This window comes from Petaurus breviceps, unplaced genomic scaffold, assembly GCF_028583685.1.
Source record: "Petaurus breviceps papuanus isolate PSGF00001 unplaced genomic scaffold, PetGlider_PUasm1.0 188, whole genome shotgun sequence".
Taxonomy (NCBI): domain Eukaryota; kingdom Metazoa; phylum Chordata; class Mammalia; order Diprotodontia; family Petauridae; genus Petaurus; species Petaurus breviceps.
The window spans coordinates 21,067,169-21,091,016 of record NW_027185804.1 but is presented as its reverse complement, the minus strand read 5'-3'; the positions used below and the strand labels follow the sequence as shown (position 1 = coordinate 21,091,016).

General features: G+C 39.7%; 1 protein-coding gene and 1 pseudogene across 1 annotated transcript in view; both read right to left on the bottom strand.

Annotated features, from left to right (window-relative positions):
• The window catches only part of DNAJC24 (DnaJ heat shock protein family (Hsp40) member C24), an 81,782-nt gene that overhangs the window by 15,254 nt on the left and 42,680 nt on the right, over positions 1-23,848 (bottom strand). Inside the window, exon 3 of the mRNA XM_069091363.1 lies at positions 10,514-10,652. Coding sequence (XP_068947464.1) covers positions 10,514-10,652 — 139 coding nt within the window. The remainder of the gene's footprint in view (positions 1-10,513; positions 10,653-23,848) is intronic.
• LOC138163416 (small ubiquitin-related modifier 2 pseudogene) lies at positions 1,729-6,625 on the bottom strand (annotated as a pseudogene).

The window sequence follows — 23,848 nt, the reverse complement described above, 5'->3', positions numbered from 1 at the left end:
CACGCACACACACACACACACACACATATATATATATATATATATATATATACATATACATATATTTGAATATTTGATTTTAAAACTTTCAATTCCAGATTTATTCCCTTCCTTCCTTGTCACCCACCCTTACTGGGAAGATATGCAGTTCAGTATAGGTTGTACATGTGTGGCCAATGCAGAACAATAACATAGTAGATATATTGTAAAAGACTGACTATATTTCCCTCCCTCCTATCCCACCTCCCACTTGTTCTATTCTCTACTTTGATCCCGTCTATTTTCAAAAGTGAGTGCTTCCAACTTTCCTCCCCCCCAGCCTACCCTCCCTTCTATCATCCTCCCTCTCATCCCCTTCCCCCACTATTCTCCTGGAGGGTGAGATACCCTATTTAGTGTGTATTTCACTCCCTCCTCCAGCCAAATTCAATGGGAATAAGGTTGACCCATTCCCTTTTGCCTTCCTATTCTTCCCCTCCATTGTAACCATTTTCCCTTGCCTCTTCTGTATGAGATAGTTTACCCCAATCTGTCTCTCCCCATCTCCTCTCATTATATTCCTCTCACCTCTTAATTTCACCTTTTAAGTATCATTCCTTCCTGTTAAATTGGTCCTGTGCCCTCTATGTATACCTGTAAACATATATACACACATTCACATATGTATTCATATGCCCATATACCCTCATATATAGACAAATATATATATTTCTAATCCCTTCAACTACTGAGAAAAGTTTCATAAGTTACAATTATTGTTTTTCCATGTAGGAATGTTAATAGTTCAACTTTGATAAGTTCCTTATGATTGCTTTTCCCTGTTTACCTTCTCTTGCTTCTTGTATCTGAATGTCAAATTTTCTGTTCAACTCTGGTTTTTTCAGCAAGAATGCTTGAAAGTCCTCTATTGCACTGAATGACTATATTTTCCCCTGAAACATGATACTCAGTTTTGCTGGGTAGGTGACTCTTGGTTTTAATCTCAGCTCCTTTGCCCTCCGGAATATCATATTCCAAGCCCTTCAGTCCCTCAGTGTAGAAGCTGCCAGATCCTGTGTTATCCTGATTGTGTTTCCACAATATTCAAATTGTTTCCTCCTGGCTGCTTGTAATATTCTCTCCTTAGCCTTGGAATTCCAGAACCTGGCTATACTATTCCTAGGAGTTTTCCTTTTGGGATCTTTTTCAGGAGGTGATCGGTGGATTCTTTCACCCTCTATTTTGCCCTCTGGTATTAAAACATCAGGGCAGTTTTCTTTGAGAACTTCCTGGAGGATGATTTCTAGGTTCTTGCTTTGGTCATGGCTTTCAGGCAGTCCAGTAATTTTTAAATTATCTCTCCTGGATCTATTTTCCAGGTCAGTGGTTTTTCCCATGAGATATTTCACATTGCCTTCTATTCTTTCATTTGTTTGGATCTGTTTAACAGCATCTTGATTTCTCACAAAGTCATTAGCTTCCATTTGCTCCAATCTAATTCTGAAGCAATGATTCTGCTCATTGAGCTTTTGAGATTCTTTTTCCATCTGGCAAATTCGGCTTTTTAAGGCATTCTTCTCCTCATTGCCTTTTTGGGCCTCCTTTGCCATTTGAGTCAGTCTGTTTTTTAAGGTATTATTTTCCTCAGTCAGGCTGTTGACTCTCATTTCATAATTTTCTTGCATTGTTCTCATTTCTCTTCCCAATTTTTCCTCCACTTCTCTTATTTGGTTTTCAAAATCTTTCTTAAGGTCCTCTATGGCCTGTAACCAGCTTGTATTTTCCTTTGAAGCTTTTGGTGCATGAGTTCTGACTTCACTGCTTTCCTCCTGTTCCATACTTTGCTCCTTTTTGTCCCCAAAATAGGAGTGCATTGTTGGAATCTTCTGTCTGCTTTGTTTCCTTTGCCTGCTCATTTTGCTACTCAATTACTTGACTTTTGGGCTTTTTGCCACAGTAGGACTCTGCCACCAGACAGGGGAGCTTTCGTCCCAAATGCTGGGGTTTTCTCAGCTGTCAGAGAGGTGTTAGATGGGTGCCCTCTCTGAGGTTTCCACATGCTCTGGCAAACTGGACACACACCCCAGAACCTCCACCCTAGACTGCAATCCAGATCCAAGCAGGTTAAAGCAAGAGCGATTACCCCTCAGACTGGTGCTTGGTCTCCCTACACTCTGCAGGCCAAGAGCTGAAGCCGCCACTGGCTGTGCTGGCCTCTCAGCAGCCCTGGGGTAAAAGCCACGCACTCCCACTTACTGGTCCCAAAGTCCAGCCTGTACTGACCTCTCACTTTGTCCTTTGTGTCTATGTGTTGATAAATCTGGAAATGGCCACAGCTGCTGCCGATCTGGAGTCCCTCTGGCCAGCGGCTGGTCAGGCCCACCCTGGGGCTAAAGCTTTGGCATGGGTCTGGGCTCCGCTCCCAGAGTGCTGCGCTGGATTCCTGCTGACCTGCCAGGCTGTCCTCAGCAGGAGGTTAGCTTCTCTGTGTCATTTTGTGGGTTCTGCAGCAACAAAGTTTGTTTAGAGTACCCTTTTAACATGGATTGGGGAGGGTGGAAGCCGGAGCTGCGGGAAGGTTGTGCTTCTACTCCACCATCTTGGCTCCGCCCCCCACCTCTGGTTACTTTTTTCTTACTGGAGGTTCTGCAATTTCTTCAGCTCTGATGCAGTCAACAATATGTAATTTGCAAAGAAGAGCATCTGAAAGGCCTCACCATCCACAGAAAAGCCCTCTGATAGGTACCCTATGCTAGATCTCAGGTCAAGTGCTTTTGGTAAGATTACAACTCCTCTTTTAGGACCCATTTGATACTCTCATTCGTCAATGAGTCAAGTCTCCAATGTAAGAAATTTTGAATGATCTTGATACATGGATAGGAGACATCTTATTGAGAATGATCCTATTAAGTGGTATTTTGTTCTACTGAACAAATGCTTTTTCATAATCTACACTCTACATCTTTCAGTCTGGAGCAAGATGGTAAAGATATAGTACACTGTTGAATATCATTTGTGAAAGTCTTGCTTGTTCCTTAATAATATTTTCATTTAGATGGATTTATTTATAGATGGAGGCAGTTAGGTGGTACGGTGGCTAGAATGCTGAGCCCGGAGTCAGGAGTTCAAATCTGGTCTTAGACACTTACTAGCTGTGTGACCCTGGCCAACTCACTTAGCCTGGTCTGCCTCAGTTCTTCATCTGTAAAATGAGCTGGCAAAGGAAATGACAAACTGCTCCAAAATCTCTGCCAAGAAAACCCCAAATGGGGTCACAAACAACTGAACTCATAAAACGTTTGAAGGAAGCTAGATGGCACAGTGGACAGAAGTAAGATCTGAGTTCAAATCAGACCCCAGAGACTTATTTACTGGCTGTGTGATCTTGGGCAAGTCACTTAACCCGTCTGCCTCAGTTTCCTCACCTACAAAATGGGACAATAACAGTACCAATCTGGACTGTTGTGAGCATGAAATGTTTTAAAAAGTTCTTAGCACAGTGTCTGGCATGTAGAAGGCAATATGTAAATATTCCTTTCTGTTCTCTTTTCTTTTTATAGAATGGATGGGGAAGTAGCCATATAGATCAATAGGTGTTGAATTTCATGTTCATTATCTTAAAAAACACACACATACACTAAATCTGAGGGGTTTTTTCACCTCTAAAAGAAAATATCTTGCAAATTGGTGCCATCACAGTTTTATCACCTCCAATACCTATTTCTTCCACATGTACTTGATCCAATCTGGCTATTTTTTTCCCATTTTTGTTCCCCTTTCTGTTTCATCAGAGAGGCTGTAGTGTCAGATTCCACATTCCTTGATGGAGAAAATAGATCACAGTAATAATCTTTGGAGACTTTTCCCTCCATTTTTCCTTTTTTGTAGGCCTTTTTCCATTTTCATCCTCAAATGCTGTTGGGATGACTCTGCTTAGATAGATATCTTGCCAAACTTTCCACAGGTTCTCACCCCTTTCTTAATTTCCCCAGCTGCTGGTGTCCTTTCTTTGCATCTCTGGATGCACATAGATGGCACAAAATAATAAAAGTCTGTTGCCTTGGCCGGGGTGTAAGTCTTGCTTCTAACACATACTACCTGTATAATGATGTACAAATCACTTAACCTCTAAATGTCCCCACTCAGCTCTCTGACTTTTTTGTCTTTATTAATTTGTTTACCTACTTTTAGTTTACAACATTCAGTTCCACAATCCCTTGAGTTTCATATTTTCTCCCCTTCCCTCCTCCACTCCCCCATGGCAGCATGCAAATACTTTCACGTTAGTAAGGTTATAAAGGAAGACTGTAACAGATGGAATGAACAATGGGAAAGAGGAAACAAAACCAAACAAGAAAAAGAAAGAGAGCAGATAGTTCTTTCTCTGAATGTGGACATCTCTCCCCATCATGAGTCTTGTGGAGTTGACTTATAGCCCTGCATTGCTGAAAAGAATCTGGTCCATCAAAGTTGGTTGTCAAACGTATGTTGTATCTGTAATTGTGTACAAATTTCTACTGGTTCTGCTCTTCTCACTCAGCATCAGTTTGTATAAGCCTCTCCAGGTAAATATGAAGTCCATCTGCTCTTTGTTTCTTATGGAGCAATAGTATTCCGTTATATTCATATACCATAACTTGTTTAGCCATTCCCCAATTGATGGGCATCCCCTTAATTTTCAATTCTTTGCCAACACAAAAAGAGCTACTATAAATATTTTTGTACATATGGGTCTTCCTCCCACTTCTATAATCTCTTTGGGATACAACCCTAGAAGTGGTATTGCTGGGTCAAAGGGTATGAAATTGTTTATAGCCCTTTAGGCATAGTTCCAGATTGCTCTCTAGAATGGTTGGATCAGTTCACAACTCCACCAACAATGCATTAATGTTCTAATTTTCCCACATCCTCTCCAGCATTAGTCATTTTCCTGTTCTGTCATCTTAGCCAATCTGACTGGTGAGAAGTGATACCTCAGAGTTGTTTTGATTTGCATTTCTCTAATCAATAGTGATTTAGAGCATTTTTTCATATGCTTATAGATATCTTTAATTTCTTCCTCTGAAAACTGCCTGTTCATATCCTTTGACCATTTATCAACTGGGGAATGACTTGTATTCTTATAGATTTGACTCGATTCACTGTATATTTTAGAAATGAGTCCTTTATCAGAGACATTGGTTGTAAAAATTCTTTCCCAATTTTCTACTTTCCTCTTAATCTTGGTTACATTGACTCTGTTTGCACAGATACTTTTTTTTTTTCCTGTGCACATACACCAGTTACTTTATGTATAATAAAGGAATGGGGAAGGGAATCAAAGAAGAGAGAAAACTACTGCAGTGTCAGGACGTGGATGGACCAAACCTTGGTTTTCTAATTGTGAATGGATTGTTTTCCTTGGGAGCACAGTTCTGGAGTAGAGTTGTAGATTCTCTTTTTAGTAAGTGCCTCCTGTCTGCTGCTGGAGTACATCAATTGTGCCTTCATCCTCCATTTCCAACTGTGCAGGTGTGTCTGTTTCATTGATTGGTTGCCCATCAAATCGGAATCTGATCTGCCTCATGGACAAACCCTGTCATTCACAATAGGCTTTCATTAGTTTACTAAGTGGTATGTGCCTCTTAATCTTAAATTGCACCACTGAACCATCTCGCCCTGCCACTTTCAAATTAATGTGGTCGTTGTTTTCAGTCTTGACTCCTTCCTTCGGCTTTTCGTCAGCCATGGTGAGACCAGGTAGGTGTCTCCTCAGCCATGGCTGCACAAAAGAGGCACCAGGATGGTCCGCTCTAAGGGAACAGAGGGAGAAGCAGCAGTGGCAGGAGCAGGAGCAGGAGGAGGAAGATGATGGTGATGATGGTGAGGAAGAGGAGGAGAAGGAAGAGGTGGAGGAGGAGGAAGAGGAGAAAGAGCTGTACAGATACTTTTCAATTTAATGTAATCAAACTTCATAACAGTCTCTAATTCTTGTTTGGTCATAAAGTCTTCCCCTCTCCATAAATCTGACAGGTAAACTATTCCTTGCTTTCCCAGATTTCTTACAGTATCAGCCTTTATACCTAGATCATGCACCCATTTAGACTTGATTCTGGTGTATGGTGTTAGATAATGTTCTTTGCCCAGTTTCTGCCATACTATATTCCAGTTTTCCCAGGAGTTTTTGTCAAATAGTGAGTTCTTATCCCCAAAACTGGGGTCTTGGGGTTTATCAAACAGTTGATTACTATAGATTTAGTATATATATTATAGTCATTGACTATAGTCATTGACTGCTGAGTCTCCCATACCCAATCTATTCCACTGATCCACTCCTCTATTCCTCAGCCAGGAGCAAGGAGTTTTGGTGACTGCTGCTTTATAATACAGATTAAAATCTGGTATGGCTGGTCCACCATCACTACCATTTCTTTTCATCAATTCCTTTGATATTCTGGACCTTTTGTTCTTCCAAATGAATTTTGTTACTATTTTTTGTAGCTCTATAAAGTAATTTTTTGGTAGACTGATTGTATGGCACTAAATATGTAATTTGATTTAGGTAAAATTGTCACTTTTATTATATTAGCTCAACCCAATCACAAGCAATTGATGTTTTTCCAATTCATTAGATCTGACTTTATTTGTGTGAAAAGTGTGGTTTGTTTTGGCAGGTAGATTCTCAAATATTTTATGATGTCTACAGTAACTTTATTTTCATTCATTCATTTATTCATTTTTGCTTTGGGGAGGGCAATTGGGGTTAAGTGACTTGCCCAAGGTCACATGGCTAGTTTTTTGTGTATGCGTGTGTTAAGTGTCTGAGGCCGGATTTGAACTCAGGTCCTCCTGACTCCAGTGCCAGTGCTCTATTCACTAAGCCACCTAGCCGCCCCTACAGTAACTTTAAATGGGATTTCTCTTTCTATCTCTTGCTGTTGGATTTCATTAGAAATATACAGGAATGCCAAGGACTTATGTGCATTAATTTTATATCCTGCAACTTTGCCAAATTTATTTATTGTCTCAAGTAGTTTTTTACTTGATTCTCTAGGATTCTCTAAGTATATCATATCATCTGCAAAGAGTGATAGCTTGGTCTCTTCTTTGCCTAATTTGATTCCTTTGATTTCTTTTTCTTCTCTAATTGCTACAGCTAACATTTCTAGTACCAGATTGAATAAGAGAGATGATAGTGGACAACCTTGTTTCCCCCCAATCTCATTGGAAATGCTTCTAGCTTATACCCATTACATATAATACTTGGTGATGGCTTTAAACCTCTGACTGTTAATTACAGAGGATTTGCCTATCTGCATTGGTAAAAGGTGTCTCCATAACCAAGAACTTGTTAGACAGAAAATGTATGTTATGATTGGAAATAGGTTATCACTCGGGAATGTTAAGAACTCTTCTTTGTACTAATACTCACTATAAAGTGTAAAGTACATATCTTCTTCATTTCCTACCTTTAGTTAGGCTGCTTTAGTTTGGGGCTGCTTTGACTTTCCCACCATGCTCCAGGACTCATCATCAGAACAGCTCATCTTCTTGTAGGGTAGACTCAACGTTGGTACTCACCCCTCACCACTACTGTCTGCCCCCTCTGACTGTTGGGCTGAGCCTTGGATTTCAAAGCCTCCATTTAAAGCAAGGGCTAGGGGCGGCTAGGTGGCACAGTGTATAGAGCATTGACCCTGGAGTCAGGAGGACCTGAGTTCAAATGTAACCTCAGACACTTAACACTTACTAGCTGTGTGACCTTGGGTAAGTCACTTAACCCCAATTGTCCTGCCTTCCCCCCTCCAAAAAAAGAGAAAATAAAATATAGAGAGGGTTATAGATACCTATCTCCTTATTCAATGCCCACTTCGCTGCTCTACTTTGGGACTTGTATGGCTTCTCTACCATGCCCCAGTAACCTCATCGTTGGGAAATTTCATCATCCAGCAGGATGGAATAAGCCTCAGTAGTCACATCTCATCAGTACCTACTTCCTCCCCTACCTCTTCTTGCTTTTGTGTGCTGTTTTTCGCCATTAGATTGTCAGGAACTGCCTTTCTTGTATCCTATGCACTTAACTTGGTGCCTAAAACACAGGAGACACTAAATAAATGTTTACTGACTAACTACTGAAATCACAAATATAGCCCTGATCCTCACTATAATCTCTTCATTCTACTTTTTTTGTAAAAGTAAAATTTAAAATTTAAAAAAAAAGTAAAATACAAAAAAAGTATTTGTTCAGTAAAAATATCTATGAGATCAGTGCTCCAAAACTTCCAAGACTCACAGACGAAACAATGTGCAGCCTTGCTGACTTCTGTGTAACTTCCAAGTCCTTAAGGTTTGGAGCATTTATCTGAACCAAACGCAAAGTTCTTTATTTTAGATTTGCCAAGAAATTTTTTCAGAAATTAGTCATAGTCTTAAAAAAATTTTAAAACTGTGAGACATATAAAACAATCTAATAGGATCTATTATATTAAGGTGTACTGGAATAACTCCATTTAAGCCTTTGAACCAAAGCAACCAAATCCAAATAAATTAATATTTCAGGGGTCTCTTGAGAATGACGGAAAAACAAAACAAAGCTAGAGGACCTGAGTCACCTGGTCTCCTTCCTCTCTTGACCCTCATTCACAGGAGCCTGTTGCTCATTTCTAACCCACTCTTGGTCTAACCCACAGCTTTGCCAGAGTCAGATCCTGACTTGATTTTGGATCTCGGAAGTGCTGTCTCTTCAGACTCAATTTCACTGATCTGCTGTTAATAGTACACATGCTCCAGAGTGGCAAAAAGGCAGAGTGACAAGGGAAGTACACACCCTGCAGTCCTTAGGGGTCAGTTTTACATGAATGATTCTTAAGCATGCCGGCCCCCTCCACCCTCCATAGTTCTAGAGAGAAGAAGGGAATCCACAAGACTTTGGGGGTGTCTGTGAACCGAGATACACCTATCAGTCTACAGTGTGTTTGGGACAACATTTTTCCTGGTAATTAAATCATGTGAACTGTAGTTATAAGAACCAGTAGCCAGGCATTCAATGGACAGATATAAATGGAAACACTCCTTATGTTTCTACTACTGCTTTAGAAGGGTGCAGAAGGAGGGTGATGACCACATACAACCACAATAAATACACAACCAGCATTCAGGCCTTCCTTAAAGCTAACGTAAAAATCTTTGCAATGATGTAAATTGAGTTTTCAATAGGCCTCAAAAATAAATAAGTTTATTAGAATCACAGAATTTCAGAGCTAAAAAGGGCATTTTGAGATGATCTAGACAACTCCATTTTAGCAAAATGGAAAATAAGTCACAGGAAAAATGACCAAGTCTGGTCCCTTGACCAAGGTCAGAAAGCTAGTTAGGCCAATTCAACAAACAGGTACAAAATCCAGTGTTAACACAATTTACTTACACGTTGGTTACAAATGAAGGAATATTTAAATTTAATGAAGCAACTCATGCTGAAAATATACTTGTGGGTTTGGAGTACAACATTAACTTCATCCTGTGATACTCTGACTGAGCCTTTGTTTCCCAAACCAAGTCTTGGGAACCTTAGCAGTAGGGAAGTAAAAATGGCCGTGAAAGACAAGGTTTGATGGTGTGCCAATGTACAATGGAAGGGAATTCAATAACGAGCTGGAGAGACAGTGGGCTTTTATCAGAACACTGCATAAGTGTTGGTGGCTACCCGTCAATGCTGAGCCAGAGTGTGTTACTGCAGAGTGTGACTGAGTGTTTTCCCCACAGGCAGTAAACTATTATCAACTCCCCCCATTAGCATGAAGGGTGGATATTGAAGGTTCTAATGGAAGGCTGAGGGACTCCTATCCCGAGGCCAGAGCAGAAAGACAGCCTATCACTTCATGTAACGGCAGCCCATGTGTGACAAACCTGACCTACATTTCTACCCTTTCTTTTTCACAACAGCCTGTCGCTGTTTTAAGGAGCTATTTTCTGAGATGCATAAAGAAAATGCATGCAGGAACTGCCTAGTTAATGTGCTTTCCACGATATTTCTTGGAACCAAGAACAGTTTACACTAAGGATAAATTATGAAAAGCTAGCCTAAAATAAGACCAGAAGCATATGAAAAAGTGCTTAAATAATTATGAAGTGTTTATAAAATTATCCTATACAGTGCTTCCTTTTAGACATTAATTATATAGTACATATACCTAAAATGTTATCAAAATATAGCACAGTATGCAATTCAAGTAATTAGAAGAATTTAATGAAAAAGGTTTTTACAATATTATCAAAATAATATATAAACTAGGATAGTTTAGCTAAAAATTCATAATTCATTCTAAAAACCAGTTCCCAGAGTTTTGCAAGTGACAATTTCCTGTTAGTTCTATTAGCTTCCCAACATATACACAGTAATCACTACTAAGAATAGAATGTAATTAAAAAACAATGATGGAGGAGGAAAGAAGGCAAGAATAATTGGGTACCAAAACGGCAACGCTGTAAAATGCCACTTCCCAATGGCTCCTTCACAGAGCTGCCACTGCTAGCCAGAGCCTCAATGGGGACCTACCGCGCCGCTGCAGGTCATACGCTTTTTTGGTCTCTTCATTCCCTAGAATTTTCCATGCCTGATCAATTTCGATGAACCTCTGCACACACTCTTCCACAGCTCCTGCTGGCACATCTGTGCTCTGTTTATCTGGATGATACTGCCAATCAAAGAGGAAGGGGGGGGGAAAGGTGAGTGCGACAGGTGGGGGAAAAAAATCAATAATATGTCTAAATGTATTTCGAGGAGGGTGATGGGATGAAGAAAACTACGGTGCCAAGGGGAATGAGACAATTGTCTTGGGCACAAGAGACGACTGCCAGGTGAGTAGTGGCATGGTATGTCACGATGTGCACATGAGCATTTTCTGGATAATTTGCTGATGGAATCACTGGTCTCATGGACAATTTACCTAGAGAGACTAGTAACAGAAAAAACAGATACCTGCAGAGGAACAAAACATAGACAGAATGGGGGTGGGGGTCATGGGGGTCACTTACAAAAAGGATTTATAGACAAATTTCATAAAAAGTGACCAAAGCTCAGCTGCAGATCTCATTACACATAAGCAAAACTACATGAGATTAACTATCACTTAGACAACATTGTGTATAATTTTCAAACAACTATGCACCTTTCTTAAATTACTTCTTCAAAACCTTTAGTTTCACTTTTCTAAATATTTAAAGGTATAGATTATAAATTTATTCGGCAAATGGCTGTTTAAAAACAGACTGAGAATAACCTATTAAAAAAAACATACAATGGATAAATGAAATTAAATCAACTTGTAAAGAAACCCTATGTTTCTGTATTTTATGGAAAATATTTTAGGAGAATCTCCACATCACCGCATGCTATTTCCAACTGTTACTCATCCTAAGTCTTTGCCAAAGATATACATTTCTATGTCAGTTTAAATAAATATTACAACTGCTACAAAGGTGGTTTGGTTTTTCTTTAACTTTTTTTCCCTCTCCAATGCTCTATCACTGTGCTCTCCAGGCTCTCATGCCCTATTCTATCATTTTTTTCTCAGATGTCTTCCTCAATTCTCACCTCTTTCCCTAATCCCCTTTAATTTCTTCTCTTTTCTTCCCCTTTTCTATCTCCTTCAGTTCAGAAGCATCTACATGGAAGACAGATAACATGCCTCTAGATTTCCAATAGCAACAAAATGAAGAGAAATTATCCCCCGTTAGCCAAAATTCATGTAAGAAAAATGAACAGTAGTAGCAGGAAATCAGAATGTGAATTTAGAAAGCACACTAATGGTCACAATAGTAAATTTTCACTGTAAGGGAAATCATGAAAAAACTACATCTAAAATGATCTGGTTAGCAATCATCCTAGAATGTCATCTGATAAAAGGTATTAGTGGTTTTCATTTTAAAATTAGACTCTGGAGTACTGGGAAAGGTTAGGAAATTGCTGTGGTTTTATACAAAATTTTCAAGGAAAAAAAATCAGCCAATTAACCAGAATCATGAAATCTTAAAGATCTGTAGGACTCTCTTAACAAGCAGTCATTAGCCTCCCCATAAAGACCTTGGGTGCTGTGGAACTTCCTTATTTTCCCTGGGACAACCTTTTTGGATAGCTCTAACCATCAAGAGCATCTTTATAGCAATCAAACATCTGCCAACCTATAGCTTCTGCTCAAGACTTATTCTATCCTCTGGGCCAAAGCAAAACAAATATAATCCCAATTTTTCAAATATTTGAAGATCTCAGTCTTATCCTCCCAAATGTTTTTTTCCAAGAAAAAATTCTTAAATTCTTTAACCTATCTTCCATTAATTTCTTAGAGTTCACAACATATTGTTGTATTCAGTGTGTATGTTCATGAATTAATGAGACATTTATGCTGATCCTTTCATCAAAAACTTCATTGGCATTTAAAAATAGTCACACAAATTACTATTACAAGTACCACACAGCACAAATAATATAAGTTTTTTTTTTTTTTTAAGCAATCAGGGTTAAGTAACTTGCTCAAGGTTACACGGCCAGTTATTTCTGGGTGTGGTGCTGAGTGTCTGAACCCAGGATTCGATCTCCAGGTCATCCCGACACTGGAGCCGGTGCTCTTACTCGCTGAGCCACCTGGCCACCCCAATAATATAAGTTTTTGTCAAAATGAAGCAGTGAATTATGGCAATTACCAGGTAATAATCAATCAATAAAACATTTAAGTACCTACTATGTGCCATGAGATGTATTAAGTCCTAGGGATAAAAAAGAGGCAAAAGACAGTCCCTGCCCTCAGGAAGCTTACAATCTAATGGGGAGACACAATATACAATCCAATATATATAAATCAAGCTATACATATACATATATATATATGTGTGTGTGTGTGTGTGTGTATATATAGGATAAGTAGGAAATAATTAACAGAAAGAAGATGCCCGAATTAAAAGGGGTTGGGGCAGGTTTCCAGTAAAAGATGGGATTTTAATTGGGATTTAAGGAAGCCAGTAGTTGGGGCGAAGGAGATAAGAGAAAATCTCAGATGCTAAGCTGATTAGAGTATGACTGAGGTATGTTATAAAGTGAATAGTGGCTATTACCATGCCAGAACTACCTACCCTCAGAGCTCTGTCATTTGCTCAGAAAGGGGGAGGGCAGGAGGTGCATGGCCTTGCATTCCTTTAGGCTCCTGGCCCTCAGTGCCAGAAGAAGGATATTACTATTGCATTTGCAGGCATGGAATTTATGCTTGGAAACCTTTATAGGGCATTTTCTTTTAAATATCCAAAAGGCTGTGATAAAAATAAACTCAGGCTCTTAACACTGTGCTTCCCTTCTGATGAGCTGACTTCTCCCACTTCTTCCCAATTCATTTTTAACTCTTTAGCTCACACCAAATGGATTACTCCTAAACTGAGGCTGCCAGCACTACTTGAAACTGCTTGTTTCATCTGCCCCCTTCACATTACCCAAACCATCTTCCCTAGAGTAACAAATACCCAAGGCCCTCGTGACTCACTCTGACTAGAGTTTCTCTGCCTCTGGCTCGTGAGTTATAGGGCCACTGCATGGCAAATTGCTACCATATGACAAAACTTTGACTACTAGAAGCACAAAAAACTTACCTCTGTCTCTTCATTCCTATATCCTGGCTCTTTCCTTCCCTTTCCCTTTGCCTACGCTGCCAAAGGCCACTTTGGTAATGCTTCAGAAGATAGAGCAGTGGAGAATCTAGGCATTTTTTTAGATTACGGTATAGTCTGGGTTAAGGAATGCAGATCCAGATGCTAGAAGGGACAACTCAAGCTGGCCTCCCCAGAAAGTCCAACAAAATCCTGGAAAAGTTCCTCTACAAAAGTATGGTTGGCTCTTACATCTGAGTCTCTTGTCTTATCCATTTCCCTAGCATCGATGAAATAAAGCAAAACTGTGGAATCAGCCCCATTGGTCAGGGAACTCCAAATAACAAAGGCTCCCAAAAGAAGTTTTCAGATGAGAACTCTTCTAAACCATCTGCTAAACACTGGCGATGCAACAAGCAGCAGGTGGAATTCCTGTGCTGGAGAAATGATTGAAGCTTTCCTACATCGTTGACAACTGTGTTTGCAAGTACAGATGTGAGCAGTTTGGGGGGCTCTAGGACTCCAACAGTATTCACTGTTTGTTGTGGGTTTGTTTGTTGATGTTGATGGAACAGCAGGCACCAGGCCCAATAAATAACCCAAAGTTTCCGTTGGCCACACAACACAAAAATACAGGTATAAAGACAAAAACCAAACCATCCCACCTTCAAAGAGCTCACATTCTACAGGCAACATAAAGCATGGTCCACTGTGGTTCTGATCTGAATGTGTGCTCATACAGCATATGAAAGGGAACCTGAGTTTTTTAAGTTTTTCATTAATGAACAATAGATCCATTTAACTGATGAGGAAAAAGAATTGCAGAGATGATCCTATGACTTGTACAGGGTCACACAGTAAGCAACTGCATTAGGAAGGATTCCAATTCAGATTCACCAACCTCCAAAGTCCTGGCTCTGTCTACTACACTATGTTGACTTAAATTGGTATGGGGACAGTCTATTAGTGGCAGATGGAAGGGAAAGAGATCAAAAGAACTGCCCCTGAAGGGGTGGGGATCTGGCAACTGGTTACCTAGAAAAGGAGAGAAAAATTCCAGATTCTAAGAAAGTCTGTTATAGGAAGAACATCAAGAAGGGGTTGGGAGAAAAGCAGTCTTAGATGTTCTTTTAAAAAATAAATAAACTTTAACATTTTTTATTCTGAACTTAAAGTCAACAAAAAAATTTTTACATAAACAGAAAAATTTATTTTTTTTAATTTTTGCTTTTTGGAGGGGAGAGGGCAGGGCAATTGGGGTTAAGATACTTGCCCAAGGTCACACGGCTAGTAAGTGTTAAGGGTCTGAGGTCGCATTTGAACTCAGGTCCTCCTGAGTCCAGGGCCAGTGCTCTATTCACTGTGCCACCTAGCCACCCCAGAAAAATATTTTTTATAAAAAAGAATGTATATGAAAATGGGACTCTTTGTGCCACTCTCCCTTTTTGAAAAAAAAGTATATAATAAATTCTATATTACTTTCAAAACTGTTCTGCTTGTCTATATTCTTTCTGAATTTTCTTCTGTTCTCTTCCATATATTTAAAAAATCCCACATATACATTTTGATGGCCCTCCTTTTTTTAATGTTTATTGCTAAGTGACTCCCTCAATTAAAGCGAAAGGGAGGAAGGGAACATTTCATGACAATAATCAAAGTCGAGCAAAAAAAAACCACACAGTGGTCATGTCCAAAACTTAATGGCCCCTTTTGTACCTTAAACTGATCTTCACTCTCTCTCAGAAGGTGGGTAACATGATTCATCATAAGCCTCCTGGTGATGAGGTGAGTCATGGCTTTTATCAGATTCCGTGTGTGTGTGTGTGTGTGTGTGTGAATGTGTGTATGTGTGTGAGTGTGAGTGTGTGTGTGTGTGTGTGTAGAATCTTTTACTCAGATTCTTCCAAACTAAAGTTCCAAGGGGAAATTTTTATTTTGTAAAAAAACCGAACCCTACACACCTAGCTCTGCTACTACTGCAGGTAGCGGGTGCTGTGTGGCCTCATAGCTCCATTCTCTCTTCTTAAGTCTTTCAAAAGCTGTTTTCTACAAGGTTGTACTCACATAAATTGTTTTCTTTGAGATCTACTCACTTCCCTCTGAATCAATTCATCCTTCTCAAGATCATGACATTGTTTCTTCCATCATTTCTTGGGTGAAAACATTCCACGATATTTCTACATCACAACTGACTCAGTCACTTGCCAATTGATGGGTACCTCTTAGTTTTCAGGTCTTTATTTTCTGTTGTTGTTTTGCTTTTAAGCAACATTTAAGGATGAGGAATTTGTGTGCTTGTGAACATTGCCTTCCTAATAGCATCCTCTCTCTTGAGCACCTCCTTACCATGTTCCTGCCTTTTTTCCTGCTGAGGTGTTTCTAGACCAAACTCTGCATGCATGTGAGCACACGCACTTTCAACTTTCTTTGTCCTGCTCCAATAACGGTGAAGCTGATCTCAAGAAAACTGCACACGCTTTCACCCAGCGTTACCGCTATCTGTCCTACTCTCCAAAGGGGTCAAAGAGGAAAAGGACCCACACAAAAATACAGGTAACAGCCTTTTCTGCAGCAGCAAAGAACTGGTAAGAGAGGGGATGTACATCAAAGGGGGAATGATTACACAAAATACAGTATGGAAATATCACGGGATACTACTGTGTCCTAAGAAATGACAAAAGAGATGGTTTCAGGAAGCTTTGTATGAATTAAAATAGTCAAGTGAGCAGAACCAGAATAGTTAGTATAATAACAATATTGCAAAGAAAAGCAACTTTGAGAGACTTAAGAATTCCAATTAATGACCAACCAAGCATGCTACCCACCACCTGAGAGAAAGGAAAGGGACTCATGATGAGAAATGAGATATACATTTTTGGACATGGACAATGTGGGGATCTGTTTTGCTAAATTATGTTTATTTGTTCCCAGAGTTTTTTCTTTTTCTTTCCTTTCAAAATTAGATTTGGGGGTTAGCTGCCACATCTTATATGGTCTTGACTGTGGTTTCTTGGTCCTTGAACTCTCTTTCTCTGGATGATTGTAGCAATTTTTCTTTGACATGAGGGCCTGGATTTTGCTCTGACATTCCTGGGAATATTTATTTCAGAAGGTGATATGTAGATTCTATTTTTGTACTCACTGTAATAGATTTGCATAGTCTTTATTAATTATTTCTTGAAATATGGTATCTACACATTTTATTTTTTATTGTGATTGAGGGTGTCCAGGTATTTCTCCTTGATTTGTTTTCCAGGTTAGTTGCTTCTGGAAGGAAATGTTACATATTCTACTTTTCTTGGGGTTTTTTTTGGCTTTTTGGAGGGGAGAGGGCAGGGCAGTCAGGGTTAAGTGACTTGCCCAAGGTCACACGGCTAGTAAGCATGCCAAGTATCTGGGGCTGGATTTGAACTCAGGTCCTCCTGACTTCAGGGACAGAGATTCACTGCGCCACCTAGCCAGCCCATATTTTGCTTTTCAATCTTTTGATTTTGTTCTAATGTTTCTTGCTATCTTGTAGAGTAATTAATTTCTGTTTGATGTATTTTAATTTCCAGGGAGTCCATGACTTAGATAAGGCCTACCATTTTCTGTTCTCCTTCTAATTCTTTCTTTCAGAGCTTGTATTTAATTTTCAAAATGTCCTCCATTTTGCTCATCTTTTTGGTTTTAAGTTCTACAGTGCTGCTGTGCCTTTGGATGGAGAAGTGGAACCTTCCTGATCTTTACGGGTGTCACTTGAGTTCTCCTCCCCTCTAGGCTAGGCCCTGATGGATATTCAGAGTGCCTTCCCAATGGCATCTTAGGACAGAGTCTGAGGGATCCTGGTCCAAGTTCTGTTAGCACCACACTGGCTGTTGTTTTGCCTACTCACTTCCAAGGTCCCCTATGTATGCTTCTGATTACCTTCGGAGCTTCAACTCTCATTTTTCTTAGCCTCTGGCTTTCTCCCCAAAGATATAACTGGCACAAATAACATTACTGAACTTGACTCACCCAACTGTATCTTATGCAAGGGCAACCCAAAAAGATATTCCCTTGAGACTGTAATAAAGCCCTGCAATCAGCCTGAAGACTTGACTGTATTTTTTCTACTTGGTGGAATCCTATCTCAAAGGTCACAAGGGTTACTTTGTAACCAAAAGTCTCTCAAAAGTAGGTCCCTGTACCCTGAGTTTCAAAGCAAACTCTGATCATCTAAACACTAAGGAAGGAGCACTTCAGGATGCTCCAGGGGCCAAGGGCAAGGCTAATTTAAGGGAAAGAGAGGGACTTACCCAGGCCTCTTCATCCTTGGGAGCCCAGATCAAGTTAATATTGCCACTATAGAACCATCCCTGACAACTCTAGCCTGTCTGTCTCCTCTAAACTCCCACAGCACTTATGGCCTGTGATACTCATTTGGCTATATTAATATAGTGCCTTGTGATTTTATTTAACTTCTATGTATACCATCTCTCCCCAGGTAATTTATAAATTATTTTAAGACTCAGACCATGTCTAAACTATAAACAAAAAAAATAATATTCACTATAAAATGCTTGAGTTGGATACATAGGACATATTTTCAAGAGAATTTACCCATGGGTAATCACAGCAAAGAAGACTAGAGAAATATCCTAAGGAAGGATTCATTATAAATGCTCAAGATTACTGCTTCAAAACCACAAGTCTATAAAGTAATTGCCAATGATGGGTTCAGTACACAGAAGTTACAGCCCAAAAATAATGATTTTCAGAGATGTACTGTACAGAAAGGAAAACTCATTGAATTTTTTTTCCAATCCTATCTACCCACAGAGATAGAATGCCAGAATCAGTATTAATGGCATCATCTTCATAGAATAAAGACAAATATTCATCTGTGTAGAATATAACCTACCCTGATTACTTGAGTTAATGGTGGCTGAATCAAAAAATCATTTATGTTTGCCTTTAGAATGAAATGAGAGACAGATACCCAACTTCATGTATGCCCAGGCCAACTGTTAGGGGCTCATGATATGCATCTCCTGAACCATGGCAGAGAAGAAGCTGATGATTATAATTCATTCACTGAAACATAATCAAAGCTTGACTCCATAATGTTTGCTCAAATATTTTTTAAGTTAAAAAAAAAAAAGTACATGATGAGGAGGAAAACACTGGCATTAACCACTTAACAAAACAAACATTTTAACTAAGTTTGGGTTAGAAATGAATTTCTTTAAAGTTACTCATCATTCCTATGAATATAAAAATGCTACAAAGAATAATAGTGAAATGCAAATTTAAGTTTATATTATTGTTATTAGTGTAAGGACAAAATCATTTCACATTTAGGCTACGTGCTTTCATGGAATGTACACTGGATCAGGAATCAAGAGACCTGATTTTGAAACTTGTTGCTACAACTAACAGGGCTTGTTTACCTTGAGCACATTACATGCCTTCAGCTTCACTTTTCCAATCTGAAAAATCAAGGAGCAGGACTACATCAGTGATTGTCCAACTTCCTGTAGTAGCAGAATTTTTCTGATCTCTCCTCTGTCTCACTTGCTGGGTCTTCAAGAACACGCCTCTGAAAAGAGGTACCCTACAGGCTTCTGTCCTGGGCCCTCTTCTCCCTCCATACTACTTCACTTGGTGAGTTCATTAGCTCCCATGGATTTAATTACCATGATTATGCTGATGATTCTCAAATCTATCTGCTGACCTCCAATCTCATATCTCCAATGGCTTTTTAGACATCTCAAGCCAAATGTACAGTAGATGTCTTAAACTCAATATGTACAAAATGGAACTCATTATCTTTCCTAAACCAACCACACCTCCAATTTTCCCTGTTACTGAAGAGGGACAGACCATCCTCCCAGTCCCCCAGGTTCAAAACTTTGGTGCCATATGGACCCCTCTTTGCCTCTCACCCTTCTCCCCCTGATCCAAGCTGTTGCCAATGTCTGCTGATGCCACCTTTACAACATCCCTTGAATACAGCCCCTCCTCTTCTCTGACACTGCCACCCCTCTGGTCTGTGCCCTCATCAGCTTGTGCCAGGGCTATTGTAATAGCTGCTGGGGGTCTGCCTGCCTCATATCTCTTCCTACTACAGCATATCCTCCATTCGGCCACCCCAGTGATTGTCCTAAAGCATAGGTCTGATCCTCATGTTACTACCCCTCCCCCACCCCCCAAATAAACTCCAGAGGCTTTCTATGGCCTCCAGGAACAAAGAGAAAACATTCTATCTGGCTTTCAAAGCCCTTTTTAACTCTGTCCCTTCTTGCTTTGTATATGCTTGTTTGCACGTCTGTTGTTTGCCTCTTTTTGTGTCCCCACAGCTTAGCACAGTGCCTGGTACAAAGTAGATACTTAATAAATACTAACTGACTGATCACTTTGGGGAAAAAAAAAATGTAAGTATTCAGTATGATTCAAGTAAATTTTTTAAAATTCCTGCTACTAATAGTGATAAAAAGGCTGATTTTGTTTTTTTGCTTTGTGGAGGGCAACTGGGGTTAAGTGACTTGCCCAAGGTCACACAGCTAGGTTTTTTTTTTTTTTTTTGGGGGGGGGTGTTAAGTGTCTGAGGCCGGATCTGAACTCAGGTCCTCCTGACTCCGGGGCCAGCACTCTACTCACTGCACCACCTAGCCACCCCTAAAAAGGCTTATTTTTAAAGATTGCCGGATGCTATAATTCTGTTCTTTATTTAGATGATTTAGAAATGGATAAAATCCAGGAATACGGACCCTTTCATATATTTTAAACATTATATTCATCTCTACTTATTGGACAGAACATGATGAAAAGGAGTTCCCTAAAGATCATGATTGCTGTTTTCCTTTCCTCAAACAACCTTTTACCCTGGACAAGTTAAACGAATACTGAAGGGACCTCACAGATTTGGTCATTTATCCTAAGTTGGTGTGGAGATGCAGGTGAGGGGAAGCCCAATTCTGCTCCCTATAAGAGTATACTACAAGAAGAAAAAACTGAGACAGAAGATGGGGCACTGTCCATGAAAAAAGAATTTTTTTCTGGAAAAACTGACAGAATATGGTTAGCCACTATTGCCTAAAAATACTGAATTATTGTAAGTCAGAAAGTTAATGCTTTGTAGAAAATTTTCATTGACATATGCATCCCTCCGTGTGTGTGCATAAACTTAAATGAGTGACATACTTCAATTATGCTAACCTATAACACTACAATGAAAATTTCATTAAGTGTTAAAAGCCTGAATTTTTTTTGACATCTGATACCTTTTGTGCAGTAATCATAAATGCTAACTTCAGTTCATTGTTTGCACAAATGCCAAAGTGCTTCACCATGTGCATTTTCTGATGAAACTGCAACATTATTCCATTGACATTTTAGCCTTCTGGTTCATAAAGCAAAACTACCATTAATATCAGACTATGTATACTGAAGATTGCAATGTTCAGTATTGCTGGGCCTAGAATACGCTATTGAGTATTGATAACTACTGAAAACAAGAAAAAAAAAATGTAGCTGTGCTCGATAGGGTTAGAGAGGTCCAAGGAGAAGACCTGTGATTTCACTGTTTACCGGAATGGGAACACTCCCTCTGCTCCTGCACACACATCAACACCTTCTCTGTAATTCAGAATCTCGGCTGCCCAGGGCACTGAGAGGTAAAGAGAATGACCCAGATCAATACATTCGGCACTTGTCAGAACTTGGATCTGAACCCAAGTTCAACTGATTCTCTTGTCCTATCTGTATTCTAGGCTGCCTTTTGTCAACCATGTATATATAATCTGTGGAAATGAAGTCTAAATAAAATACAATAAAACATCAAAACCTATCATCCACTAAAAGATTTTAGTGGGGCTTTATTTTCTATGAGGAGTGAGGTCAAACTTGAACAGGAATGGATCCCTGCCAGACTACAGAATGTAACACTACCTATGTTTTGTTCTATGTTTATTTTGTTAAATACTTCCTAATTACATTTTAATGTGGTTCAGCAGCACCAAGAGTGTGGTGGGCCCCATGCTGTGTGCTTGACACCTCTGGTCTAGTGCAAAAAGGACTGACTGGCCTTGGTATAAGAATGCTGGTGGCCAACTTCTGCCTCTGAATCACTGAACCCCAGCATACCCAGGAAATAACTGAGATTAAGTCAGGCAGGGGTGGCAGATCGGGATGGATGGGGAGGGTATTCCATAACGGGAGTTCCCTGTACTGACGAAGTCACATGGAGCAAAACAATTTAAAATGTTACTGTGTCTTTAAAAAAAACCCTCTAACCAGGCTAAATGTGATATAAAAGCAAATGGCAGCAGTGAAACTGGCCAAGCAACCTAGGGAGAGACAATGTGGCTCAGTGCCCTTGAAGTCAAGAAGGCTCTGGCCAGCTCCAGTCCCAGTTCTCAGGTCTCTGAAGCATACAGCGGATCTCTATTTCTCTGTGTCTGGACAGTGGGAAGGTGAAAGCAGCTTTACTCACAAGGATGAAAGTTGGTAGTTTGGGAGGGTAAGAACAGAGAGAAAGAGGAAGAGAGGGGACTGTAAGGCAGGAGTAACTAACCAAATGACTGACGCCTGCAGGGAGAACACTCATCTCTGACCTAAGACTAGCTAATCACAGACCCCTTGGGATGAAACTGCAGAATCTGACTTTGGAAACCACTGCCCCATGTAATTCTCTAGGGCTATAAGTGCCACCGGTAGAGGGACTTTCTTCACTTACAGTTCTCTATGCAGATAAAATCATAGTTCTGATCCACAGTCCCAAAATCTGCAAAAAGGATGAATATGTTTTTCATTTATTTAAAGAGTCCTAGGGGCGGCCAGGTAGCACAGCGAGTAAGAGCACTGGCTCCAGTGTTGAGATAGACCTGGAGATCGAATCCCGGGCTCAGACACTTATTACCCACACAGAAATAACTGGCCATGTAACCCTGAGCAGGTTACTTAACCCCAATTGCTTTAAAAAAAAAAAAAAGGGTCCTGACAACCTGCCCAAAACACAATAAAACATTTTGGATGATATTATAAGGGTCTACTTTAATGTCTTCACAAATGTGTTTCTACGAGATTCGGTTCTCTCATGGATAACATTCTAATTGAATCTTACATTTCGTTTATTCAAAAAATATATATCAAACACCTGCTATGAGCAAAGTATTATGTTATGGGCTGTACTAACACCAAGTTAGTGTGGTCTCTTATTGTTTCTTCATGACGCTTTGTAGCAAATAACACTGTTTTTCCATATGCCAAAAAATAAATAAGGAAACCATCAGGTATGAACATATGTATCTTGGAAATACTAGGGAGATTACCCTCTGGATGAAAGAAATACTATCAACAGTGTAAAGGCTACTGTGGTGTCCACCTCCAGGATGGCTGCCCTTTGCCAATGACCTTGGGGACAGGGCCTTGGCTCTTCACATCTGTCTCTGCCATCTCAGAACACAGTGCTGGGCTCTACACGTCATAAGTACTTAAGGAATATGAGCTGATTTGAAATCTAAATACAACAATGAGATAAATGAATAATTTTCTTCTAGATCATGAATTCTGAATTTGAATTAGGATTTTTTCCCCCTAAGATTATGAAATCACAACCTTTACATTTAACTTATTGACTGATAGTTAGCTTACTTATTTTGGTAAGAGACTATATGTATATCACTCATGGATTCAAGGCTGAAGTCTTCAGAATGATCAGTCCCTTTACTCCACAAACATCTCCTAGATGCCTATACATTATTACATTATTTCCACCCCTCCAAGATCCTTGCCCTTACAATCTCAATCTAAATGGCCATGGATCCTGGAACAAATAGAGGCACTATGCTTTGTACTCCTTGCCGACTACGCCATACTGTAATATAATGCCAAGCAAAGGCAACTTCCCAAGGTTCAGAATACCAGCATAGGTGCTCTCCATTTTATTCAGTGACAAATTAAGAACTGAGAAGATCAAAATATGACATCATTCAAAATACAGCATTTACTAAGTGTGATTAAATAATCTCCAAGTACTACCCCACCCCAGGACCTTACATTCATTCAATCAATTACAAAGTCCCTGTTCTAAATACTACTCCACCCTTAGGCTATACCTTCATTTAGTCCATCACAAAGCCCCTCTTCTCAAATGGAGATTAGTTTCCAATCATAAGTAAAGTACATTCATTTGTTCAATCATAGAACACAAAAAGGTCAAAAGTTCCCCACCCCTGGATCACAACTGAATCTACCCCAGAGTTACATCAAGTTTAAGCACAGCACTTAATACCCAAAT